The following is a 21,759-nucleotide window of genomic DNA, read 5'->3' on the forward strand; positions in this document are numbered from 1 at the left end:
CTGCTCTAAGCCCAGCTCTTTCTGTGTTTTCAGGAAATTAGTTACTTCCAGTTTCCGGGAGAGCTCTTGATGAGGATGTTGAAGATGCTGATCCTCCCACTGGTAGTCTCCAGGTGAGGGGCGGGTGTTCGGCTGGGAGGGCTGGGGTGGGGTTTCCGGGAGAGGCTTCTGTACAGATTCCGTCTGGGCCCTGCTCCTGCGGTGGGTGTCTGGACTGCAGGCTCCGGATGGCATGGTTGTAGGGTCCTTGTGGGGAGGAGGCTGTGGCAGGGGCTGCTGGAGTCTGGCTCATTCAGTGGCACCGGTTGCTTCAGTCCCTTTCAGTGGACACTTTGTTGACTTAATTTGGAGTGATTTGGAGTCATAGAGATTGACCTGACTCCAGGGTAGCTCAGGGTCAGGGAGTTCAGGCCCTGCTCCCAGGGAGAGAGGCTCTAGGTGATGAATGCAGCGAGGCGTGGGGTAAAGGTGACCTTGGAAACGATCACAGGATGATATCCTGGCTCAGCTATGTGCTGTACTTGCCTGCAGAAACTTGGACAGGTTGTCAGACTCCTCTGAGCCTCAGTTTCCTCATCTGTAAAATAAGAAAAAAAAAAAAAAAAAAAACATCTACTCCAAAAGGTTGCTGTGAGGACCATTGGAAGCTATCTATTGAGCACAGGCTTTGAGGGCAGACAGGTGGGAGATGAAGCTGGAGGATGGGTTCTTCATCATGAAAGACCTTGAATGCCAGGCTAAAGCATTCAGTCTTTACCCACTTGGGTGAGGGCCAGTGCAAATCCTTGGAGGTCACCTGGTCTCTACCACAGAAGTGCTGGTGAGTTTGACCAAGGCCCTGGTCCTCTCTAGGTCTCAGAATTTTCAGATGTATAATGAGCTGGTGGCTCCAGATGGTGTCCAAGAGCCCTTTGCTCTGAGACCATGGGTTTAGAACCCTTACCTCCCAGGACTTGTGTGCAGGGAGGGAAGTGGACAAGCCTCTGAATCCTGGATTCAGGAGGTTCCTGGATATAGGGGGCTCTGTCCCCCTGGGCAGGGTCATTAGCCTTCTCGGCTTCCCTATTGCTGAGGAGGGAGCCACCCCTCTAGGGTGGCAGAGATAATGGTCCCCCATTATCTAAGAGGCCAGCTAATGGTGCTTTCTGCTGCCTGTAGGAGGCCTTGCCAAGCTCAGTTCAGCTGCATGCAGGCAGCATTTGGGTCTCTCAGGACTCAACCTTCAAGGCTCTGCTAAAAGGCCATTTCCCTCCAGAAGCCTTCCCTGACTCCTCAAACGTCTTCAGTGGTTGCCTCCTCTTCACACATCTTTTGAGTCATTCGTTAAGTCAGGGAATCTGTCAAGGTCACCGGTAGCCTCCCTATTGCTATATCCAAAGGACACTCTGAGTTCTTGCTCTGCCTGACCTGTTCACAACATTTCATACACTTGATAAAATGATTGGTCACTCTTTCCCTCTTAAAACACTCCTCCCTATGACCTTACACTTTCTAGCTTTGTCTGCTCTCTGCCTCTTCATCCCAGTTTCACCCCCCTCTAATCAACCTCTGAATTGCAATTTCTCAGGCCTTTTCTCATCTGTCCTCATGGCTTTAACATACCACCTATAAGCCAAGTTTATAGACCCCCCTCCCTTCTGAGAATTACTCAAACTACCTACCTGACATGGTGTGTGTGTGTGTGTGTGTGTGTGTGTGTGTGTGCATTCAGTCATGTTCGACTCTTTGAGACCCCATGGACTGTAGCCCACCAGGTTCCTCTGTCCATGGAATTTCCCAGGCAAGAACACTGGAGCGGGTTGCCATTTCCCGCTCCAGGGAATCTTCCTGACCCAGGGATCGAACCCATGTCTCCTGCATTTCCTCTATTGACAAGCAGATTCTTTACCACTGCGCCACCTGGGACGTTGCCTTGATGTTGACTTGATATTTCATGAGGATTTCAATTTAGCATAATCAACATGAGATTTTTGCCCTGTAAACCCATTCCTTTTCCTATTTTCTGCTTGTCAGTAAGTGGCAGCTCCACCTACCCAGTTATTCAAACCTCTGTGTTTATTCTCTTCCCCACCCCAGCTCATCCATCAGTGACTCCAGCTGATTCTTCCCCACAACTAGAACCCATCGTCATCCCCACCACAGGTGCAGACTCCACTGTGATGTCACTGGTCTCCAGGCTTGGGTTTTTGTTCCCCTCCCATCTCTTCTCCACCTGGTGTCCAGAATGGTCTCATGAAAAGCCCATCCGGCCATGCCATTCATTCACCTAAAACCCTTCAATGGCTCCCATGGCATCTAGTATAAACCTCACATCCTTAACCTAACTAGGAGGCCCTTCAGGGTCCTCCCAGCCTGTGCTCCACCTGGTCTTGTGCCTCACTCACTCCAGCATCCTGGCCTCTTAGTTTTGTAAGCAAACCAAACCCTCCCCATCTCAGGGTCTCCACACATCTCAGGGCCTTCCTTCTGCCTGGAGCCTGCTTCCCCAACACTTTCCATGTCTTCCCCTTCCTCTTCCTTTAAATCTCAACTTCCATGTCACTGCCTTAGAAAGGCCCTCCCCATCCATCCCCCTTCACTACCACCTTCACTCTCCCCCATCATGCCCTCTTCCTTTTCTTGCTTAGCACTTACTATGTGTTATTATTCTATATGTATATCATTGTTAACTTGTCTTCCACTGGACTATACTTTCTGTGAAGGCAGAGGCAATATTCTGTTGAGGTTCCACCCAGGAACTTGTCAAATGCCTGGCGCGCTTTAAGTGCTTATTAATACTTGCTGAGTGGATTAATGAGTTCAACAATTGTGCTTTCTGGCATGTGGCCCTGTACTGAATGCTGTAGATGCAGAGATGAATGAGGTTCTGTTTACTAGGAGCTCACAGGCTGTGAGGGAGACTGATGAGGAAATAGACAATTACACAACAGCCAAATAAACATGCTGCCGGAGGAACACAGGACTCTGTTGTTTTGTTTCCTTTTCCCTAGTTGTATAGCAATATTATGGGGCATCTTCATCACCCTTTATTGTTGACCTTACTCACTGCCAGGGTGTTGCCTCTTACTCATAACAGAAACACTTCAAATGAAGTGGCCCTTGCATGGACCCTGGAATCAGGCAAACCTGCCTGGGTTCACATCCTGGCTCTGCTATTTCCTAGCTGTGTGACTTTGGGCAAGTTATTTAACTTAAAAAAAAAAAATGTCCCGAAATCAGGGTCAAAGGCCTGGGTCCTAGGTCTGCTTCTGCCACAATCACCAGGTGATCTTGGGGCAGGCAAGTTTACCTGGGCCTCAGTTTACCCAGGCTACCCAGTGATTTTAGGCCCATCCAGCTCTCTGAGTCCTGGCTCTCAAAGGCCTGGTCTCATGCCACCAGACTCAAGTGCTTTCTCTTGGCTGAAAGTGGAATGTGGTATTAACTTGAGAAAAGCCAGTGTGTGTTTATATGTTTCATGTGTTTATATTATATAGTTTGGGCTGGTGCAGAGCAACCGTGTCACTGAAATATGAAAGTGCTGTAAAACTTCCCTATTAAGGGAGAATTAAACCTTCTTGGGAGAAAATGACACATTTCTGAACGCCTAACTGCTCCATCCCTGAGCCTGTCTTCCTTTAGCTTCAACTGGTCTGTAATCCATCTGCCCATCCATCACCCATGGTTCCCTGAGCTCTTGCTCTTGACCAGCCCAGGGCCAGGCATTTTTATCCTCAAGGAGCAGCCCCTCTGGTTTGGGGTTTGTCGCTCAGGACAGAGAAAAATCACCAAAGCAAATTTGAAAATTCAACTGTCAGGCCTCATTCCCAGCTTGCTGAACCAGAACTGCCAAAGGGCCCAAATGAGTTTGTTTTAAAAGTTCCACATGTGTTCTAATGGTTTGAAAAGAAACCATGATGACTTGGGGTCAGAACTTCTGGCTGGAAAGCTAGAGAGCCTGGCTTGAGGGCTGTTGCTCTTCTGTTCCCGGGCCTCCAAGCTGTACCCCCAGGAGACAGAGGCTTCCTGCTGTGTAAATTGCTCCAGGGCAGTACAAGGATACACATCAAGGCACATTTGCTTCAATTCCAGTAACCTGCAAGTTGGGGTCCCAAAGCCTGGCACCCATTCCTCTCTTCCTGGAGAATCTGCCTCCCTTCCCGACACCAAGCCCCTGGTGTCAGGCTGGTCCCCTCGTTAGTTTCTAAGCATGCCGCATACCACCTCTGCTCAGGCTGCTTCCCTCCCACGATGCCCTCTTCACCTCTTAATTAAGTCCCCCTCTATGTTCACAAGGGCATGGATCACTAGGGGTCACCCTAGGGTGTGTCCACCTGTTTTCTGTCTCCATACCTTCCTTCTCTCTACCCCTTCAAGACGAGCCAGAAATCCTACCCTCCTTGTCTTTATAAGTCATCTCCACTCACGCCCTATTCCTGGAGTGGGGTTGGGTGGAGGTGCTTCCCAGCTTCTGGTCCCAGTGGCTCATCGAGGAATTTCTTCTGAACACGGACAACCTCCTTACCATAAAAAGGATCCTGAAGAATATGAATTCGTCTCTTTCTCAGGGACATCACAGGGTCTGGTACATCATATGTGCCTAAGAAATGCTTTTTAAATGAACAAAGAGCAGTGGAAGAAGTTGAGGCAGAATTCAGGCAAGGTTTATGACCAACATTTGAACAATGATTCGGAGTTATCTTTTTAAAATGGTTTGCACTTTAAAAAGTTACATAAGCGGATTACAAACACTGGATAACAAACAATCCTATCATTCCACATCCCTAATTCTGCCCCTATTCTTTTTCTTGAAAATGTTTGTTCTTGTCTTTCTTATTAGTGAATTCACTAGGCCCAGGGTGTGGTCCTTGGCTTACTGATTCAGAAACTCAACCTCATCTGAGCCCCTGAACTGGTCATGCCTGTCCTCTGATACCGGCAAGAAGCAGCCAAATAAACCAAATGTCAATTTCTTCATCCACAGAGATAAATACAATTGCCAAGGAGGACAAATGCACCCAGCCTCTGGCCAGAGCACTTCTCCTGTAGACTCATCACTTGGGGACCTCACTGGTTAAATCTGTGCTGGCAGGACAATTATGTAACGGTATAACCTGTATGAGTCTAGGTTTGCCATTTTTAGTTTTCAGGGCCCAGGTGGTGGAGTTCCATCCTACATGCATTTAAATTTAGTGAATTCAATTACATGTGGTACGAAAAAGAGAGAAAATCTTTTAAAGGAGACAAATGGCTTCCCCCATTCAAAGAGCTATGTCCTGGGTGCCTGTACCATGGGAGAGCTGGGTCCACTTCACTCTAAGTCAGTCTCAGTTCCCACGTGTCTTGCATCTGACACGTGAACATCTCCCCACATGGCTGTGGTGATTCTAGGCCATGAAGAGAGGATTGTATGGTTTCTTTTTCACATCATGGCCTCCAAGTGAATGCCGTCCACTTCAGCTGGTGATCACCTAAAGAAACAGCAACCCAAAACTGGGAGGAAAACTGTCTTGAATGAAAGTATATACCTCCTGAACTTTATGAACAATTTAAGGGATCTTCAAGGGAAAATTTAATTATGAATGGTTTTTGCTTTATGTACTGACTTGAGGAATGAATATGCACAAGCAGGAAGCCCATTTTCTTCCTCTTGAGGCCTGCATCCATTGGCCAAGATCAGCTTATAAGTATTAATAGGTAAAGAGAGAACTGGAACATCTGATCTTGCCATGAGCCCTGTTGCTCTGGTTCCTTCCACATAGTGTCACTGTTGAGCACAGGTTCTGCATGGATTGGTTCCAGCCTAAACACGGCCCTTTGCAGGTACATGTACCTGCTCAAGCCACAGGGATGCTCAGTTCTGGCTCTTAGGTCATACCAGAGAGCTCAGTTGTGGTTCTTCAAAACAACTTCAGTCATGCTCTGAGATTAGCTCACTGAGGTTGAGCCCTGAATCCATTCTCCCCCATGGTGAGTTAGCCCTGGAGGTCTTTAGTGCTGACAGACCTTGGTCATGGGCACCCTAGTAAACCCTGATTCTAACTTCAAATTGCAAGAAGCAGTGGTTAGGGTTTTAGTCTCTTTTTTCTCAGAAGGCCCCTGAGTCTCTTGTGCAAATTAGTGTCCCTTTTCATAACTCGGCAGATTTTAAGGTCTCAAGGAGGGGCACTTCCATCAAACTGCAAGTCTCTCCCTTCCCCTGCACAATGGGTGCCTTCTTGCCTCACAATTGTCACTTGAAAAATTCTTCTAAAAACGAACTCAACTGCAAGGAACACAGAAGCCTCAGACAAAATTTAGAAAGCTCTGCCTCATGTTACATTGGCATAGGAACTAATAGTCTGATGGTTAGCACCTGCCATGGCATTGTACTTGGACAGTGCTAAGGAACTTACCACTCTCTTCTGTCTTCTCTGTGCTCCACTGCTGACTGATTCCATGCTAATTACACCTTCTTTCATTAGAAAAGTCAAGCCTTTGGAGCCTTCCTTTCCCATTTTCTCCCTGTAATATCACTTGTTGCTACCTGGATCCCTTTTGCTTTACATTTATTATTTAACCCAATTTACATTTATGGTTTAACCCAAAGAATACTGGCAACTTCCTGTTCCTTTATGTTCTTGGAAGATACCTCACTGCTGTGCTGTGCTTAGTCACTCCATCATGTTGGACTTTTTGCGACCCCCATGGACTGTAGCCCTCCAGGCTCCTCTGTCCATGGGGATTCTCCAGGCAAGAATACTGGAGTGGGTTGCCATGCCCTCCTCCAGGGGATCTTCCCAACCCAGGGATCAAACCAGGGTCTCCTGCATTGCAGGCAGATTCTTCACTGTCTGAGCCATGAAGGAAGCCCCCAGATTTACCCCAACACCTGTTATTTACCACACTCTTCACCTCAACCATAAAATAGACACAATGCCTTCTGCAAACTTTACAAAGATGTTCCCAGCAGGTGCTATGGGGGGAGGGGGACCATTTTGGCCCCAGTGAGGTTGGACTTTGCTTCTAATGTTGGGAGGTCATCTAAGCCTTGTTTTCACACATCCCCAGACAAGAGTGATGCAAGGAAGCAGGGGTGGGTCAAATCAGCATCTGGATCCAGCTAGAGCCTCCAAATCTCCACTTGCTTTTTGCCAAACTCTCCTCTCCCCTCATTCTTCAACGTCTTAAACCAGGCATCATTCAAGGAAAACTGAATCCATGTGTTTGTGACTCACTGATGCTGAACATGGCAGAATGTTTTGTTAGCTCCACATCATAGCAGAGAAATCCACGAGTGTGTGGGTTAATATGTGAATGTGTGCTGTAGATATTTACACGTGTATTGTGTGAGTGTATGTGTGCACATGTATATGTACTGCTTTTCTATTGTAAGAATTTTAGACTGATTTTTCTCAGAATGAGGAAGTCATGTTTGGCCAAAGAAACCCAAACCTCCCTTCTCCCCCTTCCTGAGGAACTCTAGTTTGGCAGACAACTCCCAAACACCCACGTTCTAACTTACTGGAGATGGTTCTGGGCCAAGCCGCCATTGAAGTCTGGCTTGAGAGCCAGTCTGCAAGGGGCAGTTGCCTGGGGCGTCCCAGGGTAGACAGCCAGTGGGAGGGAGGTAGGAGGAATGGGCAGCTTGCACTTCTGAACTCTACCCTACAAGTCATGGGGCAAATGTTCTTAGCAGAGCCCTGCTGACCTTTCTGATGGGAGCCCTGGGATCACTCTTTGGCCCACTTGCCCAGTCAGCTGATCACCTTACTCATCAGAAGGGGAAACAAAGCCCAGCTGTGGGCTGCGGGTGGGGTCAGACCATCAGCTTGGTGACTCCGAAAACTTCCAGATTTTATCACCCATCACAGACCCCCAGGATCTTCCCCACTTCCAGTTAGAGAATTCCTACTCATCCTTCAAGGATCTTTTCAGCAGCCACCTCCTATGGGAACTCCAGCCTGATTCCCAGGCTGGGCTAGACCCCTGCTCTGGCCTCTCTCAACCCAACCACAACCCAGGGCTTTGTGATGTCCAGCCTGCAGGTCTCTCCACCCACCTGGGGGCCACAAACCCTCCTCCTTTCTTTTTAGGAGCCCACGACACGCAGAGTATGTGTTCAACATGGGGCATTCTGGGGACATATGTGAGTCTGGGGAGGTGGGTGAGATCTTGAAAAAGTTCCTGCTACTCTCCTCTGTGGACAACCACTGTATGGGGAGGGTCAAGTTCAAGAGCCTGGGGCAGGTGGGCCCAGTTGGACTAGACACTAGCCGCCCCTCTGGTAGAGGGAGGGGAAGTAGGGGACCTGTGTTCCCATATCCTCTGGGTGGGTTCTTTCTCTCCCTCCTAACCATGGCATAGGGGCACTGGTCATAACCAGTTATGACGGTTGTCCCAGGAAAGCCGTTCCTAATGGTGGAGGTGACTACCTGTGGCCACAGAGCCGAGTCACGGTCACATGTGGGAAAACTGGCTCCCTCCACCTGACATTCTTTGCTTCACAGAAAATAAAGGGGTAGGAGACTGGAAACTGGATGGCCCCTTACTGCTCTTGGGAACGCAGCCTTCCTAATGAAAAGTGGTTGAGATTGACATATGATCAGACATGAGCTCTCAAGGGCTGCGACTGCGGCTCCTCCAAGCTTTTGCTTTTGACTGAGTTCAAGCTTGTTCCTTGCAAGTTCCCAACCCATCTCGTGGCCAGGGGCCTTGGGAAGGGGGACCTCCAGAAGGCAGTTGGGGACACAGCAGCATCCCCAGATCCATGCCTGGCTCCTTGCCACCCCTACTCTTCCATCTCTCACCCCGCCTCACACTCTGAGCCCTGAACTTCATCCCCACCTTCCCACCCACCCCGGTCCCATGGAATCTGCAGTGGAACCAAAGAGGTTTGGTCTGCGTGGCTCCAGGGGCAGGGCTGGGCTCAGTGTAGAAATTCTCTTCCCTGGAGGCAGATGTCATACTGATAAGTATAACTAGCCCACAGTGAAGGTAGTGAGTCCTCTGTCCCCTGAGGTATGCAAACAAAGATGGTAGAGTAATTCCCACCCTTGGGAAGGGGGTGCTGGAGCTAGAAGACCTAGATCTTAGCCAAGTGGGAGCCTAGGCATCCTGCCTTAGGTCTCAGAAGAAGTTTGGCTTGAGGGTGGGGGTGTGGCCGGGACAGCATCGAAGTGCTAACGTGGCACTTGCTACGTGACACAGCTGCCCGGTCTATGGTTCACTCAGGGGAAGGAAAAAGACCTGAGTACTTGGAAGGGCTGACGGGACTCCCACGGACCCCCGGATGCCTCCATCTCTTGCCTGTTGGGTGAACTGCCTGCAGCTGCACCCAGAGGCCAGCTTCGTAGAGCCTCCCTGACTAGGTCAGCCAAGGCCAGAGCCCAAGGACTTGGCTCCTTCCTGTCTTTAACTTCCCAGTGCAGGATGTTGTGATTGTGGATGTTGTCATGCTGGTAGACCAAGGTTCAAATCTACTTACTCACTGTGTGACTTGAGCAAGTTGCTTGCACACCTCCAGTGACTGGGAGCTCACTACTTCTCAAGGAGGTCCCTTCCAGGGCAGGACAGATGTTTCTAGGAAGTTATTCCTGGTGTTGAGCTGAGCTCTGCTTCCTCATGGCTTTTCCCATGGATCCCAGTGTTTCCCAGGTCTGCTCTTCTATGCTCCACAGCCCCTGGCCTCCAGGCTGGCATCACTGTCCCCCACCACCTACCCCAGCTGCCCTCTCTGGGACACACACCTCCCTCCTTTGTCCCATTTCCAGTGGGTCTCAACGTCAAGGGCAGGTCTGTAGCCTCTTCAGCAAGCCCTCCAGGCTTCTAGCTACACAGGCTGCCCTTCAGCAGCCTCATTCCCCAGTGACTCACCAAGCTGGCAGCAAACAAACCCCCCAAGTCCCCCTTCCGCGTGCTGCAGCTGGGGCTCAGCCCTTCTCCACCCCAGTGTTCGTGCTCTCTGTGGTGCTGAAGCCAAGTATGGCTCTGCATGTGTCCATGTTCATCTTCATCAGGTCAGACCAAACTAGCCTGAGTTCTGCTTAGTTCCAACTCCCTCATCCAGCACACTGGCTGTTCCTCCCAGCTTCCCATCCTCTACAAATCTGATCCACATGCTGTCAGTGCCCTTGGCCGAGCCATTGATAAAAACAACCGGGAAGGAGAGGGCTGAAGGGAGAGCTCCAAAGTACAGCTCCAGAGACCCTCCCAGGTTCTCAGCACTCAGAAGAGGGCTCTGCCTGTGATAGTCACTCTCACAGTTCTCAGGAGGCCCTGTGCCAACTACCTCAATGTCACACGGACACACACTGCCAGGGGCACTTTGCTAAACCTGGCAAGGGAACCAAGGCTGGTCGCGATGACTTGTTCTCCAGAGCCCACAATGGGTGCTCACGGTCATCAGAGCTCAGAAGTCACCCCCTTTCACAATCTAGTCTAGAATTTCACCCTGGCTTAACACACACACACATACACACACACACCAGCAAACCTGCACCCATGCCAGGCCAGGCCCTGAGCTCTCAGGACCTAGAACTGAGCCAGATTCTGCCCTTCCCTAGAGGAGCTCACGGTCTGCTTGGGCAGGTGGCCATGGAACATTTGATGACAGCACAGAGGTATGCTGGTAATTGGAATGTGTTGACTACTTGCTATGTACCAGGCACTCTTCTAAACCTAGACTAACCCTCACAGTAAACAATCACTATCCCCATTTTGGAAAAGAAAATAGCAGCCCACTTCAGTATTGCTGCCTGGAAAATTTCATGGACAGAGGAGCCTGGTGGGCTACAGTCCATGGGGTCACAGAGTCAGACATGACTGAATGACTGGGCACATCCCTATTTTATCATCCAGTGGGAACTGAGGTGCACAGAGGCTCAGGAAAGTGCCCGAGCCTCCCACACAGTGAGGGTGTGTGCAGGCAACCAGGAGCTGCCTGGCCTGGTCTGGTGGGCTCAGGAGGCCCTCAGAAGGAGGAGGTACCTGAGTGGAGACTAGAAAAATGGGCGGCAGCAGGAGAGGACCAGAAAAAAAGCAGGGAGGGCAAGGGCAAGGTAACAGCGTTCCCTCACTGTTCACTGCTTCACTCAGCATGTGTGGGGGCCAGCCTGCCCAGGGCCAGAGGTGGGTGGTCCCTGGGGATTCAGAAGGGAGTGTGCCAGCAGAGTGCCTTGGAACAAACTGGGAAGTACAGGGTGCCCTGGGGAAGTGAATGAGATGGCCACAGTCAGGGAAGGCTTTCCAGAGGAAGTAGGTCTGAGCTGAACTTGGAAAGAGCAAGTGGAAAGCAGTTAGGTTGGAGAGATGTGCGTGGGGTGGGGTAGGGGGTACCAGGCTAAAGGAACAACCAGCGCAAAGGTGGTTCAAGGAGCAGCAGTGAGAACGGGGTGGCTGGAGAGGTACCAGTGAGGAGAAGAATGATTCTAAGGCCGTGAAGGAGTGTGGACAGTTCCTGAGGGCCAACGGGAGCCACCACAGACTTCTGACAGGGCGGGGCCCCCAGCAGTCTGAGCAGGCTGTCTGCCCTCCACACTGAAGTGTGCAGGGAGCCGCGGGTACCTCTTCTGGTTATGTAGGGTCACGATACTCACCTCAGGGGTGTGCATGAGAACAGGTGAGGGTCAGTGGCAGCCTTTTTCTCCCTCCTGGTGGAGCCTGGCAACAGCAACTCCTTTCCCCTACCCCTGCAAGTGGAGCAATTACCAGATTACCAGATTGCAACAGACAGGGCCCAGGGGCCAGTCAGCTCCCCGATCACATCAATCTCTTGAAACATAATCCCGGGCCCGGCGGGGTTGCCAGATGGCTTAGGAGGGAGTCCCAGACTTTTGGGCTTCCTGAAGCTCTTCCCAGGACCCTTGAGGATGTGGGGGGTTCCCAGAAGCACCCCTATTCTGGGAGTTGGGAAGGCAAGTTTACCGAGTCTTCCCTACCTATTAATCACAGAGCCAGAAGGAACATTTGAAGTCAACCTCATGGAATCTCCCACTAAGTCTGGAAGCCTTGATCTAGCATTCCAATGGGTGGCCACCCAGCCTCCACTTGGATACTTCCAAAGATGGGGAGCTCACTACCACAACTCTGAGGGCAGTGGCCACGGGGCAGGTCATGAACTCTAAGAGCTGAACTAAAGAGGTATTACATGGACTGAATCACACTAAAATTACGATTAGCCAAATCTGGAAGGCCTTATACTTCCATAGGAGTTAAACCAGATCTGTACCATGGAGAGTCACTGTGGGAGAAGGGAAACCCCACAGGGTTGAACCCCAAACCCCTGTCCCAGTTTTAACTCTACAACTGACCAGCTGGGCAGCTTGGTCAATTGTCTCCACCCCTTTATTTTTCTTATCTGTAACTTAAACTATGCAGCCCAATAAAGCAGTCCCTGGTCGTAAGTGACTGGTGAACCTTTGAAATGTGGATAAGTGCAACAGAAAAACTAAACTTCTTGTTTTTAATTGATTTAAATTAAAAAATTTAAAACCAGAAGTAGTTTTTATAAGCTTTTTCTAATGATTACACATTGAAATGATAATATTTTGGATTTACTGAATTAAAATATTAAAGTTAATTCCACCAAAAATGAACATCACTTGTTTCTTTTTTTTTTTTTTACTGTGACTGCAAAAAAATTTTACATTACAGGGTAGTTCACCTTATCATCCCATCAGGCAATACTGACACAGGAGATTAAGGATCCAATGAGGTAGATGTTCAGGTGTTTGGGGACAGTTAAGGTCCAGACAAATCATGGTCTCTGTGGCTACTGCTACTTGAGGTTGTGTTTTTCATTGCACAAGCAAGACATGCTCATTCTAGAAATAATAGAGAATGTGGAAAAACAATAAAAACAGAGCAGAAATTGACTATAATCCCACCACCCAAAGACGGCTACTGATAAATTTTCTTGTTTTTACCCTGTGCATGACCATGTGACCTAACACTCCATGCAGACCACCCCACCCCAGCTTGTAGGATCTCAGAAAGGCCACTTTAACTAACGGCTTGGCCCCAAAGTCTACACCTCAAAGAGCCCCCTCCAGCTGAATGGCAGGACCTTGAACTTCCTTTCCTGTGACTGTGAGTTCCAGGAGTGGCCGCTGTCTCCTGTGAAATCCAGGCCCTCCCACACTCAGCTCCTGTTCTCCTCGGCCTCTGCCATCACTGTGGTCACCCCAGAACTGCTGGCACCAGCCTGGGGAGGGGAGACGAGGGTCTTCTCCGATATATTGTCAGCCTGGGGAGGGGAGACGAGGGCCTTCTCTGATATGCTGTCAGTCTGGGGAGGGGCGGCGAAGGTCTGCTCTGTCATAGTGTCAGCAGTTCACCACTGCTGCTCCCACTTCTCCTCAGCCAGTAGGGAAAGCTTTTCCATGCTGGGTGCTGGGAGCGCGGCTCCAGAGTGGAACTGCTTGGGTCCCGGGTGAAGGAATTCTTTCCATTTTACCCATTAGCCCTCTCCTCTCCAGAGCCCCCGTGTCAGGGGTCCCTTTGGCTGGATCTAGGACTGGCACTCCCTTTCTTACCACATCTGGTCTGTTCCTGAGAGGGCACTAACCCCGGGTGAGACTTCTTTTTCCTCGGGGTGACCTATTGAGGGGCCCCTTGCTTCTTTCTGGGGTCTGATTTTCACCTACACCCCTCTCCTGCACAATCCCTCAAGCACATCTATGTTTATCTGGACCATAGAAGCTCCAGGACACCCTGCAGAGAGGGTCTCATTCTTTGCTTTCCCCACTTGACATTAAATAGGAACACATTTCCAATGAAACCATCACTTCTAATGGCTTCATAGAACCCTATTGCATGGATAGGTTGTAACTTTGAATCTAATCTGCCTCAGTGATTTAAGATGGCCCCATGTTTTTGCTCTTACAAATACTACTTCCCTATATACTCTGTTTACTTTGATATTCTCAGACCTAAGGAATGTTTAGTTTTCCCTTTTCAGACGTCCAGCAAATCCTACTAGATGTGTTGTTAAACCCTACCCTCCTCTGTGTCCTCCTTGGGTTGGCACTCAAGGCCACCCCCACATCTGAGCTTAGTCCATCCCTTCTGCCCCACATGTCACCCAACCTCAAATATGACCTGAGCTCTGACCACATTAAGCACCACGGTGTCCCCACACTTTCAAGTCCCTCGGCCTCCCTGTTGGCTTATGGTGTCCCACTGCCTGGCACCTCTGCCCCCATCTCCAAATCTTCTTCATTTTCTAGTGCCCTCTCCTCCAGGTAACCCTTCCTTATTTCTCCTATCTGTAAGTGACCCCTCCCTCCTCTGAATGAAGACAGCATGTCCTTGTCCCCTCCCTTGTGGTACTGATGCAAACATCATGTCCTGGGGTCCACTTATGTCTCGAGTGTCCAGGTCTGTCTTGCTCCCCACCCCCCTCCCAGAGCAGGAGCTGCTTGAGGGATTGACTCTGATTTCCTTCTGTGGGCACAGAGCATGGCACAGAGTGGACATTCACTGCTGCTGCTGCTGCTAAGTCGCTTCAGTCGTGTCCGACTCTGTGTGACCCCATAGACAGCAGGCCACCAGGCTCCGCTGTCCCTGGGATTCTCCAGGCAAGAACACTGGAGTGGGTTGCCATTTCCTTCTCCAATGCATACAAGTGAAAAGTGAAAGTGAAGTTACTCAGTTGTGTCTGACTCGTCACGACCCCATGGACTGCAGCCTACCAGGCTCCTCCGTCCATGGGATTTTCCAGGCAAGAGTACTGGAGTGGGGTGCCATTGCCCTTCTCTGAGGACATGCACTAAAGGACTAAATAACTACAAGGGTGAAAGAGGACAGGCCTGGAGCTAGGGACTGAGTTCAGCCAGCCACTAGTGTCCTGGCTCAGGGCCAGGGCTTCCCTATGGCCTGCAGTAGTTGGACTTGGCTCTGGGGGAGTCTGTTACAGTCAGAGGCCCATTTGGCCCTGAGCTGATGTGCTGGCCCTCGTCTGGGGATAATCTCTCTCATGGATAATGTTGCAGGGCGGCCCCTCATTTCTCCATTCAATCTCATTACCAGCCCTTCAGGATTTACATTTAAGACCCACCCTAAGCCCATCACTAACATATGGTGTCTTGGCAGACAGACATGAATGGAGATTGTAAATACTGACTCATTCACTCCTTCACTCAGCAGACTACACTCTAGCAGTTCTGGAGTGTGGGTTCTGGCTCTACAGGCCCAGCATTGAAACAGACCCAGGCTCAGCCCTGGAGGCACTTTCAGTAAATAGTCAACTGCTTAGTGAGGTGGGACTGGGACAGCACAGGGAGAGTGGCATCCCAGCAAAGGGGTATTACCCCTGTCTGATGGTCAGGGAAGGCTTCCTGGAGGAGGAGACCTTTTAACTGTGTCTTAAAGAGGAGTGGGCCTTTGCTACAGCAAGAGCAGGGTGCTCACAGGCAGCGGTTACAGCCTGGGGTGGGGGAGAGGCTTTCTGTGCTTAGCTCTGATGCTAGATGATGCCTGCTGCAGTCTAACGATAAGAGGAGGTGGATAGGAAGGGATTATCTGCTCTTGTTTACATGATTAAAAACAGACAAATACTTCCTTTATCTGAAAGAATGAAAGGGCTTTGGGGAAAAATCCTTTTGGCAGCAAAGCAAAGTGCAAGCATCTCCTTAACTGACCTCACTTGCTCCCCCCACACCCTCAACCCCCTCACGCACACCCCCAACCTCCCCCCCCACCCCCACCCCCTCACTCCCCACCCCAACCTGCCCCAACAGCCGTGAGAAGAACAGCTCCAGGGTTGACTTGCTCTGGTGGGTGGCAGGCAGAGTTGGGGAGGAGCCAAGAGGGAGGAGACCCACAAGACCCTTCTCACAACCTCCCACGTGGAGAGTCTGGGCCAGCCACAGGGTGGCACCTTTCAGGGAAAATCTAACCATGCTCCATTTTATAGATGCAGCTCCTGACGTCCAAAGATGGACGCCTGGGTCACAGAGCCAGATCACCAACTCCCAGCCCACGGCTCTAACTCACTCCCTCATTCAGTCTCAGGCATGAGTTCATTCAAAAGCCTGCATTAACCACCTGCCTGCGGCAGCACTGAAAACTCATGCTGGGCACAAAGGACACACAGACCTGCCCCTCTGCTCACACGTCCTCAGTCTGATGAGAGAGACAGACAGTGACAACCAGGGTCATGAAAGAGGAGCCAGGAGTTGTGGGGACTCTTCCCATGGGGTCCTAACTCTGGGGGAGAGGCAGGTAGTCCAAAGAGATTTCACTCAAGAGGTGGCACTGAGCTTGGTCTCATCTGCTGGGTAGGAGTTGGGCAACTGAAGGGAGCTGCTAAGAGGACAGAAAACAAAAGAAAGAACATGTGGAAAAGTCTAGAAGTGTGAATGGGCTTGGCTGATGACACCGGGCAAGGGGACAAGAGCAGAGGGGGGCTCGATGGAGCCAGGGGATTAGGGGTGGGAGGATCCCCATGCCTGCTCATTCCCAGGAGCTCTGCGAGGGTGCCGGGCAGAGCAAGGAGGGAGTGAGAGTGGGTGCACCTGAGTGCCTGGCCTGCCCACCCACAGACGCTGACACCCACCGCTCTCCCAGCTTGATGTCCGGCCTTGCCTCCCTGGATGCCAAGACCTCCAGCCGCCTGGGCATCCTCACCGTGGCGTACTACCTGTGGACCACCTTCGTGGCGGTCATCGTGGGCATCATCATGGTCTCCATCATCCATCCGGGTGGCGCAGCCCAGAAGGAGACAACTGAGCAGAGTGGGAAGCCCATCATGAGCTCAGCCGACCCCCTGCTGGACCTCATTCGGTAACCCCCGCGGCCAGCACCCTACTTGGGAATGCCACACCCGGGTGGGGCTGCTGACTCCACAGACCCAGCCCTGCCTGTCACCCAAGGAGCGGGAGAGGGGGTGGGGACAGGTGCTCAGGGTCTTCTCTTGATCGCTCGTGGTCACAAAGGGTCAGCCACAGAGGCCACACTCTGCCCCCTCCACCCCATGCTCCCCGCGGGCTCACACTGAACTGTCCACCCCCATCAGGACGGGATGAGCAGGCGGGCAAAGGGGATGCAGTAAGGACATTCGTCAGGAAGGCAACAGTTGCACAGAAGTCCTGAGCTGGGTGCAGTGTTGTAGGGAGAAGTCACGGGCCATTCTGGGTCCTGAGGTGTAAAGGGGGAAGTGGACAGTCATTGCTGGAGAAGTCAGTTGGGGCCAGACCATGAAAAGCATTGGGAACCTAAATTTTAGGAACCTTTACCTTAAAGGCCACAGGAAATGGGTTTTAGACATAGGAGTGCCATGATCCAATTCAGAAGGCTTACTCTGTCTGCCAGAGTGCTGGTGGATAGGATTGGGGGCGCACAGCCAGAGAGGAAGACAGAAGAAAGGATGGGGCCAGGGTGGTAGCAATGGGCCTGGGGGAGGAAGGAAGACTGAAGGCCGCGCAGGAGGTAAAATCAGCAGGAGACGGCGAGATGGGGGGAGAAGTGGAGGAGGTGGGGCTGCTGATTTCAAAGGCATGAACGTGTCTGGCCTGGGCACCTGAGTGGGCAACAGCATGGTCGCCAGGCCAGAGGACAGTGAGGAGCAGGTGTGGATCTCCTGGGAGAGGTGTCACCTGGTGGTTGGCTGCTGGATTTGAATCCTGTGGGGAGTCTGAGCCAGAGATGGAGGTTGGGAGAAGAGCAGATAGAGGCCTTAAGAAGACCCCGATGGCAAAGGGGTCTCCCAGGACAGTGTGGGTATGGACAGCAGGGCTGGGATTAAACCCAGGGAAGCACCACATTGGAAACAGTTTACTGGGCTCAACAGGGTGTCCCATTAAACTTGCTCTGTGGACTTCTTCTGGTCCCTCCCATTTTCTTGCCAATTTCAGATATAAGAAATCCAGTCCAGGACTTGCCTGGAGGTCCAGTGGTTAAGACTCCCCACCCGCCAATGCAGTTTCCATCCCCGGCTGGGGAAATAAGATCCCACGTGACACACTGCACAACCAAAAAAAAAAAAAGAGAGAACTCATAAGAAATCCAGTCCAACCTAACAGTAAAACTCTAAACTCATTCCATTTAAAACAGATCCTGTCCTAGCCTTTTGCTGATTCAGACATGGAAATCGGAGTGAGGAAGAAGGTCATAGGAGGCTTCTCCTTCTTTCTTGCTCCATCTACTTCCCTGTTGCTAGCTCTGGGGCTGCACAGCAGAGAGGGAGAGGGATGGCTAGCAAAGTCCTCCTTCACTGGAAGTGGAGTGAGCTGGGGTAGGTGCTCCCTGATTGTATTTCTTCAGGGGAGCCTTTGTGGGCTCTTTGGTGCCCCTCCTGTCACTGGTATCTCTCACCTGTTGTCCCCTTGACTCAGACACTCCCTGCACCATTTGGCTGCTCAGGATGCCCTCCTCAGCCCTGACCTCTGGTGTCTGGGGACACCTCACCACCACTCACTCCAGTGATCCTCTTAGGCAGAGTCCCTTCTGCAAAGTTCACATTGGCCTGTGGAACACACACACACACACACACACACACACACACACACATGCACACATCCTTTGTGGATATGCGGGCCTTTCCCAGGTCCTTTGGACATGAGTCAGGCCCCAGGTCCTACACGCCGCAGATCCTAGAGGACACAGCCAAGGTCTTTGAGTAGTTCTCTTGACTTAAAGTGAAGGAGAAGCAGTCCTCTCGTCCCCTATGGGGGTAGATGCCCAGCATACAATCCCTCTCTCTCCCTTTCTCTTTCTCCCGAGTAACCCTTGCCCTCTGTATCAGTCAGCTGTTGCTGTGTGACAAATCATCCAAAGACCTAGTGCCTTGAAACAACCACCACATGTCTACAGGTCAGATGGAAGTTCCCGCTGACTTGGACTGAGCTCAGCTGAGCTGGCTCATGTGTCTGCAGGCAGCTGGCCACTCCACTGGGGAAGAGCTGCTCCAGGATGATCCTGGCTTAGATCTAGCTGTGCTCCTCATGTTCCCTCATCTTCCTGCAGGCCAGCCTGGATTTATTTCATGGTGGTGATGGGGTTCCAAGGGAGAGCTAGCCTGGGCATGCTCTTATGAGGAAGATAGAGGAACAGAGAGGGAAACAGAAACATGCTAGTGTTTTTGTAAGTCTCTACTTTAGCTGAGTCCACTAACATCCTACCAGCCAAGAAGAGTCATGTGGCCATGACTTAGGGTGGGAAGGGATAGCAATGTGACAAGGCAAAAAAGTTGTTGTGCCCTGTCTGACTCTTTGTCAGCCCATGGACTGTAGCCCTCCCGCCAGGTTCCTCTGTCTATGGAGTTTTCCAGCAAGAATACTGGAGTGCGTTGCCATTTCCTACTCCAGGGGATCTTCCCAATCCAGGGATCAAACCCACATCTCCTGCATCATCCTGCACTGACAGGCAGATTCTTTACCACTCAGCCACTTGGGTATCCAGGTGTGACAAGGCATCAATGAATAAGGGCCATTAGTACAATCAAGCGACCACTCCCTCCATCTTCTCCATTCTCCAGGTTCTTTTAATCCTTTGAGATATGTGATGAACAAAGGATCACAAAAGTACCTGCAGTTTTGTTCCTGCTGTGTGGTTCTCACCCACAGGGTCAAGAGTTCCAAGCAAGGTCTGCTGTAGCTACCTTTACGTGCCTGGTGATTCCATCAGTACAATGGTGTTGTACACTTTCTGTACACTGACACTGCCAAATTTTGTTTCCAGTGGAAACCTCTCACCTGCACTCCAGATTCTTCCATGCACTTGTCTAAAGGCATCTCAAAATGAGCACATCCGAAGCTCAACAGTTGATTTTCCCCTAATCTGTCCTTTCGTCTCTTTTTCTCTCATGTCCTGCATCCAGTCTTTCAGCAAATTCTGCCAGCTCTCTAATATCTTAAACCTTATGCCTTCTGTCCCTCTACCACTTCCACCTTCGCACAGACCATCATCACCTCTCTCTTGAGGGTCCAGTATGGTCACCTGCTTTCTCTCTGCTTCCCTACAGTCTGTTCTCAGCACAACAGCCAGATGGATCCTTTATAAACCTGCTCACAACCTGTCACAGGTTGACAAAATCCACAGTGTTCACTGTGGCCTACAGGCCCATCATGATCCACCCCTCCATGTACAGGTTGGGCCTCTGACCTTCACTCCAACTCTCTCCTGGCTCCAGCCTGCTGGCCTCCATACAGTCCTTGGAACGTCCTTAGGATCCTGTCTCAGCACCTCGGCCTCCTCGCTGCCTCTGTCAGGATAGTCCTTCTCTTGCTCCGTTTACACCTCTGCAGAGGGCCCTCCCAGCCTCTCTCTCTTCATAGCTGGTCTTAGTGCCTGCCATTACCCTATCTGTGTATTTCTGTCTCTCTTACTGGAATAAAGTATGCTCCGGGAGGGCCAGTTGTTTAAAAACCATCCTGCTGTATCCTGGAGCCTAGAGCAGACCCACAGAGCGGAGGCGCTGAGTGCTTGCTGGTTGCATACGTGGGAGGCGGGGACATCTGTTGCACCGGGGCCTGAAGCCCCAGTGGGGTTTGAGGCACTGACACGGGGAAAATGGCCAAGCACGAGGTGTCGAGGCCCGGGTGAGTCTCTGCCCACAACCACCCTGGAGGACGGTGCAGAGCTGCTGGAGCAGGAGGAGAACCAGGAAAGCTGATGTCCTGGAAACCAAGGGCAGAGGAATTTCGAGAAGTTTCATGTCTAAGACCCACTATTTCTAAGATTTGGTGCCTATGAGTCATCATTTCTTGGAGCCTATGATTCGAAACAGCCTTTCCCTGTGGTGGAAGGAGTCTTGGCGCAGGGGGAGCCCCCGCCCTCCCCAACGGCCTCCCCTGCTCAGGGGCTCAGGGCCCTGGATCATACACACATGTCAGAGTCAAATGTTCCAGGAGGAGTCCCTGCTCTCAGCTGCTTTTCACGTGGTGAAAATTGATACTTTTGGTTTGAGGTTTTTCTCCCAGTCGCTCTCAACCCTGAGCAAGTTTTTTTGCAAAGCTGGGTGGTTGGACATCGCTGTCACCGTGTCTCAGTCAGAGAGCGGGGCTGCAGGGGGGGATCATGTGCTTCCCGCAGGGACTCTCATCTCAGCTCTATGGGATTGCTGTGTGGCTCTTGGGGGCCAGCCCCCTCCCCGGGCCTCTTCCCCCAGTGAGTTTCAAGATCCCTTCTAGCTCTGTGGTTCTGAAACACAAAGGCCTAGAGGCCAGTGAGGAGGCTTCTGGGCACGAGCAGAAAGTTCTGAGGCAGGTTCTGGGAGATGAGGTTGGCAGAACGGGGTAGAGCTCAACCTTGCAGACTTGATTCCAGGCTGAGGGGGTGGCTGCTCTACTTGAGAAGGGGGAGGCCAGTGGGTTTGGGAAGGATGGATCAGAGCAGGGTAGCATGGGGTGGCCAGGATGTGCCTAGAGGCATGCAGATGCCCTGGGAAGGGGTGAAGTCACTTCAGTCGCCTTCAACCCACTTTTATTAAGTAACTTCTCTGGGCAGAGGCATTGGACTGAGAGCTGGTGGGGAGAGAGGGTGGGGGGGGAGGGGTGCGAGGAGGGAGGGGTGCGGTGGGGAGGGCAGGAGAATAAAGGTCCCTGCATCCAGCCATCAATCATCTTAGGACAGACAGATGGGAAGAACGCCCTGGATAGCCATTCTCGGAGTCCTTTTCTAGCTCTGAGGTTCTGAGAGGCTGTGCAGAAAATGAAGGCACCAGCAGGAAGGTTAAAGCAGCCGCCTCACCCTTGCTCTGGCCCAGAGCAGATGCCCACCAAGTGTTGAAAACAAGAGTACAGGTGACCAGGAGAGGGAACTAAGAAATGGAGGCAGACATGACTAAGGAAAAGTCAGAAA

General features: G+C 51.2%; 1 protein-coding gene and 1 long non-coding RNA gene across 3 annotated transcripts in view; one reads left to right on the plus strand and one right to left on the minus strand.

The window, feature by feature from the left end:
- SLC1A7 (solute carrier family 1 member 7) overlaps positions 1-21,759 on the plus strand; it is a 51,390-nt gene that overhangs the window by 8,276 nt on the left and 21,355 nt on the right. For both annotated transcript variants that reach the window (XM_043461294.1, XM_043461293.1), the window contains exons 2-3: positions 34-113; positions 16,528-16,743. In XM_043461294.1, the coding sequence (XP_043317229.1) occupies positions 34-113; positions 16,528-16,743 (296 nt within the window). The remainder of the gene's footprint in view (positions 1-33; positions 114-16,527; positions 16,744-21,759) is intronic.
- Positions 107-20,352, minus strand: LOC122436961. The gene is made up of 3 exons (XR_006268158.1): positions 20,062-20,352; positions 11,556-11,648; positions 107-577 (listed from the first exon to the last, which is right to left on the minus strand). It is a non-coding gene; the product is annotated as an uncharacterized LOC122436961 (long non-coding RNA).

The sequence above is a fragment of the Cervus canadensis genome, chromosome 2 (assembly GCF_019320065.1).
Source record: "Cervus canadensis isolate Bull #8, Minnesota chromosome 2, ASM1932006v1, whole genome shotgun sequence".
NCBI lineage: Eukaryota > Metazoa > Chordata > Mammalia > Artiodactyla > Cervidae > Cervus > Cervus canadensis.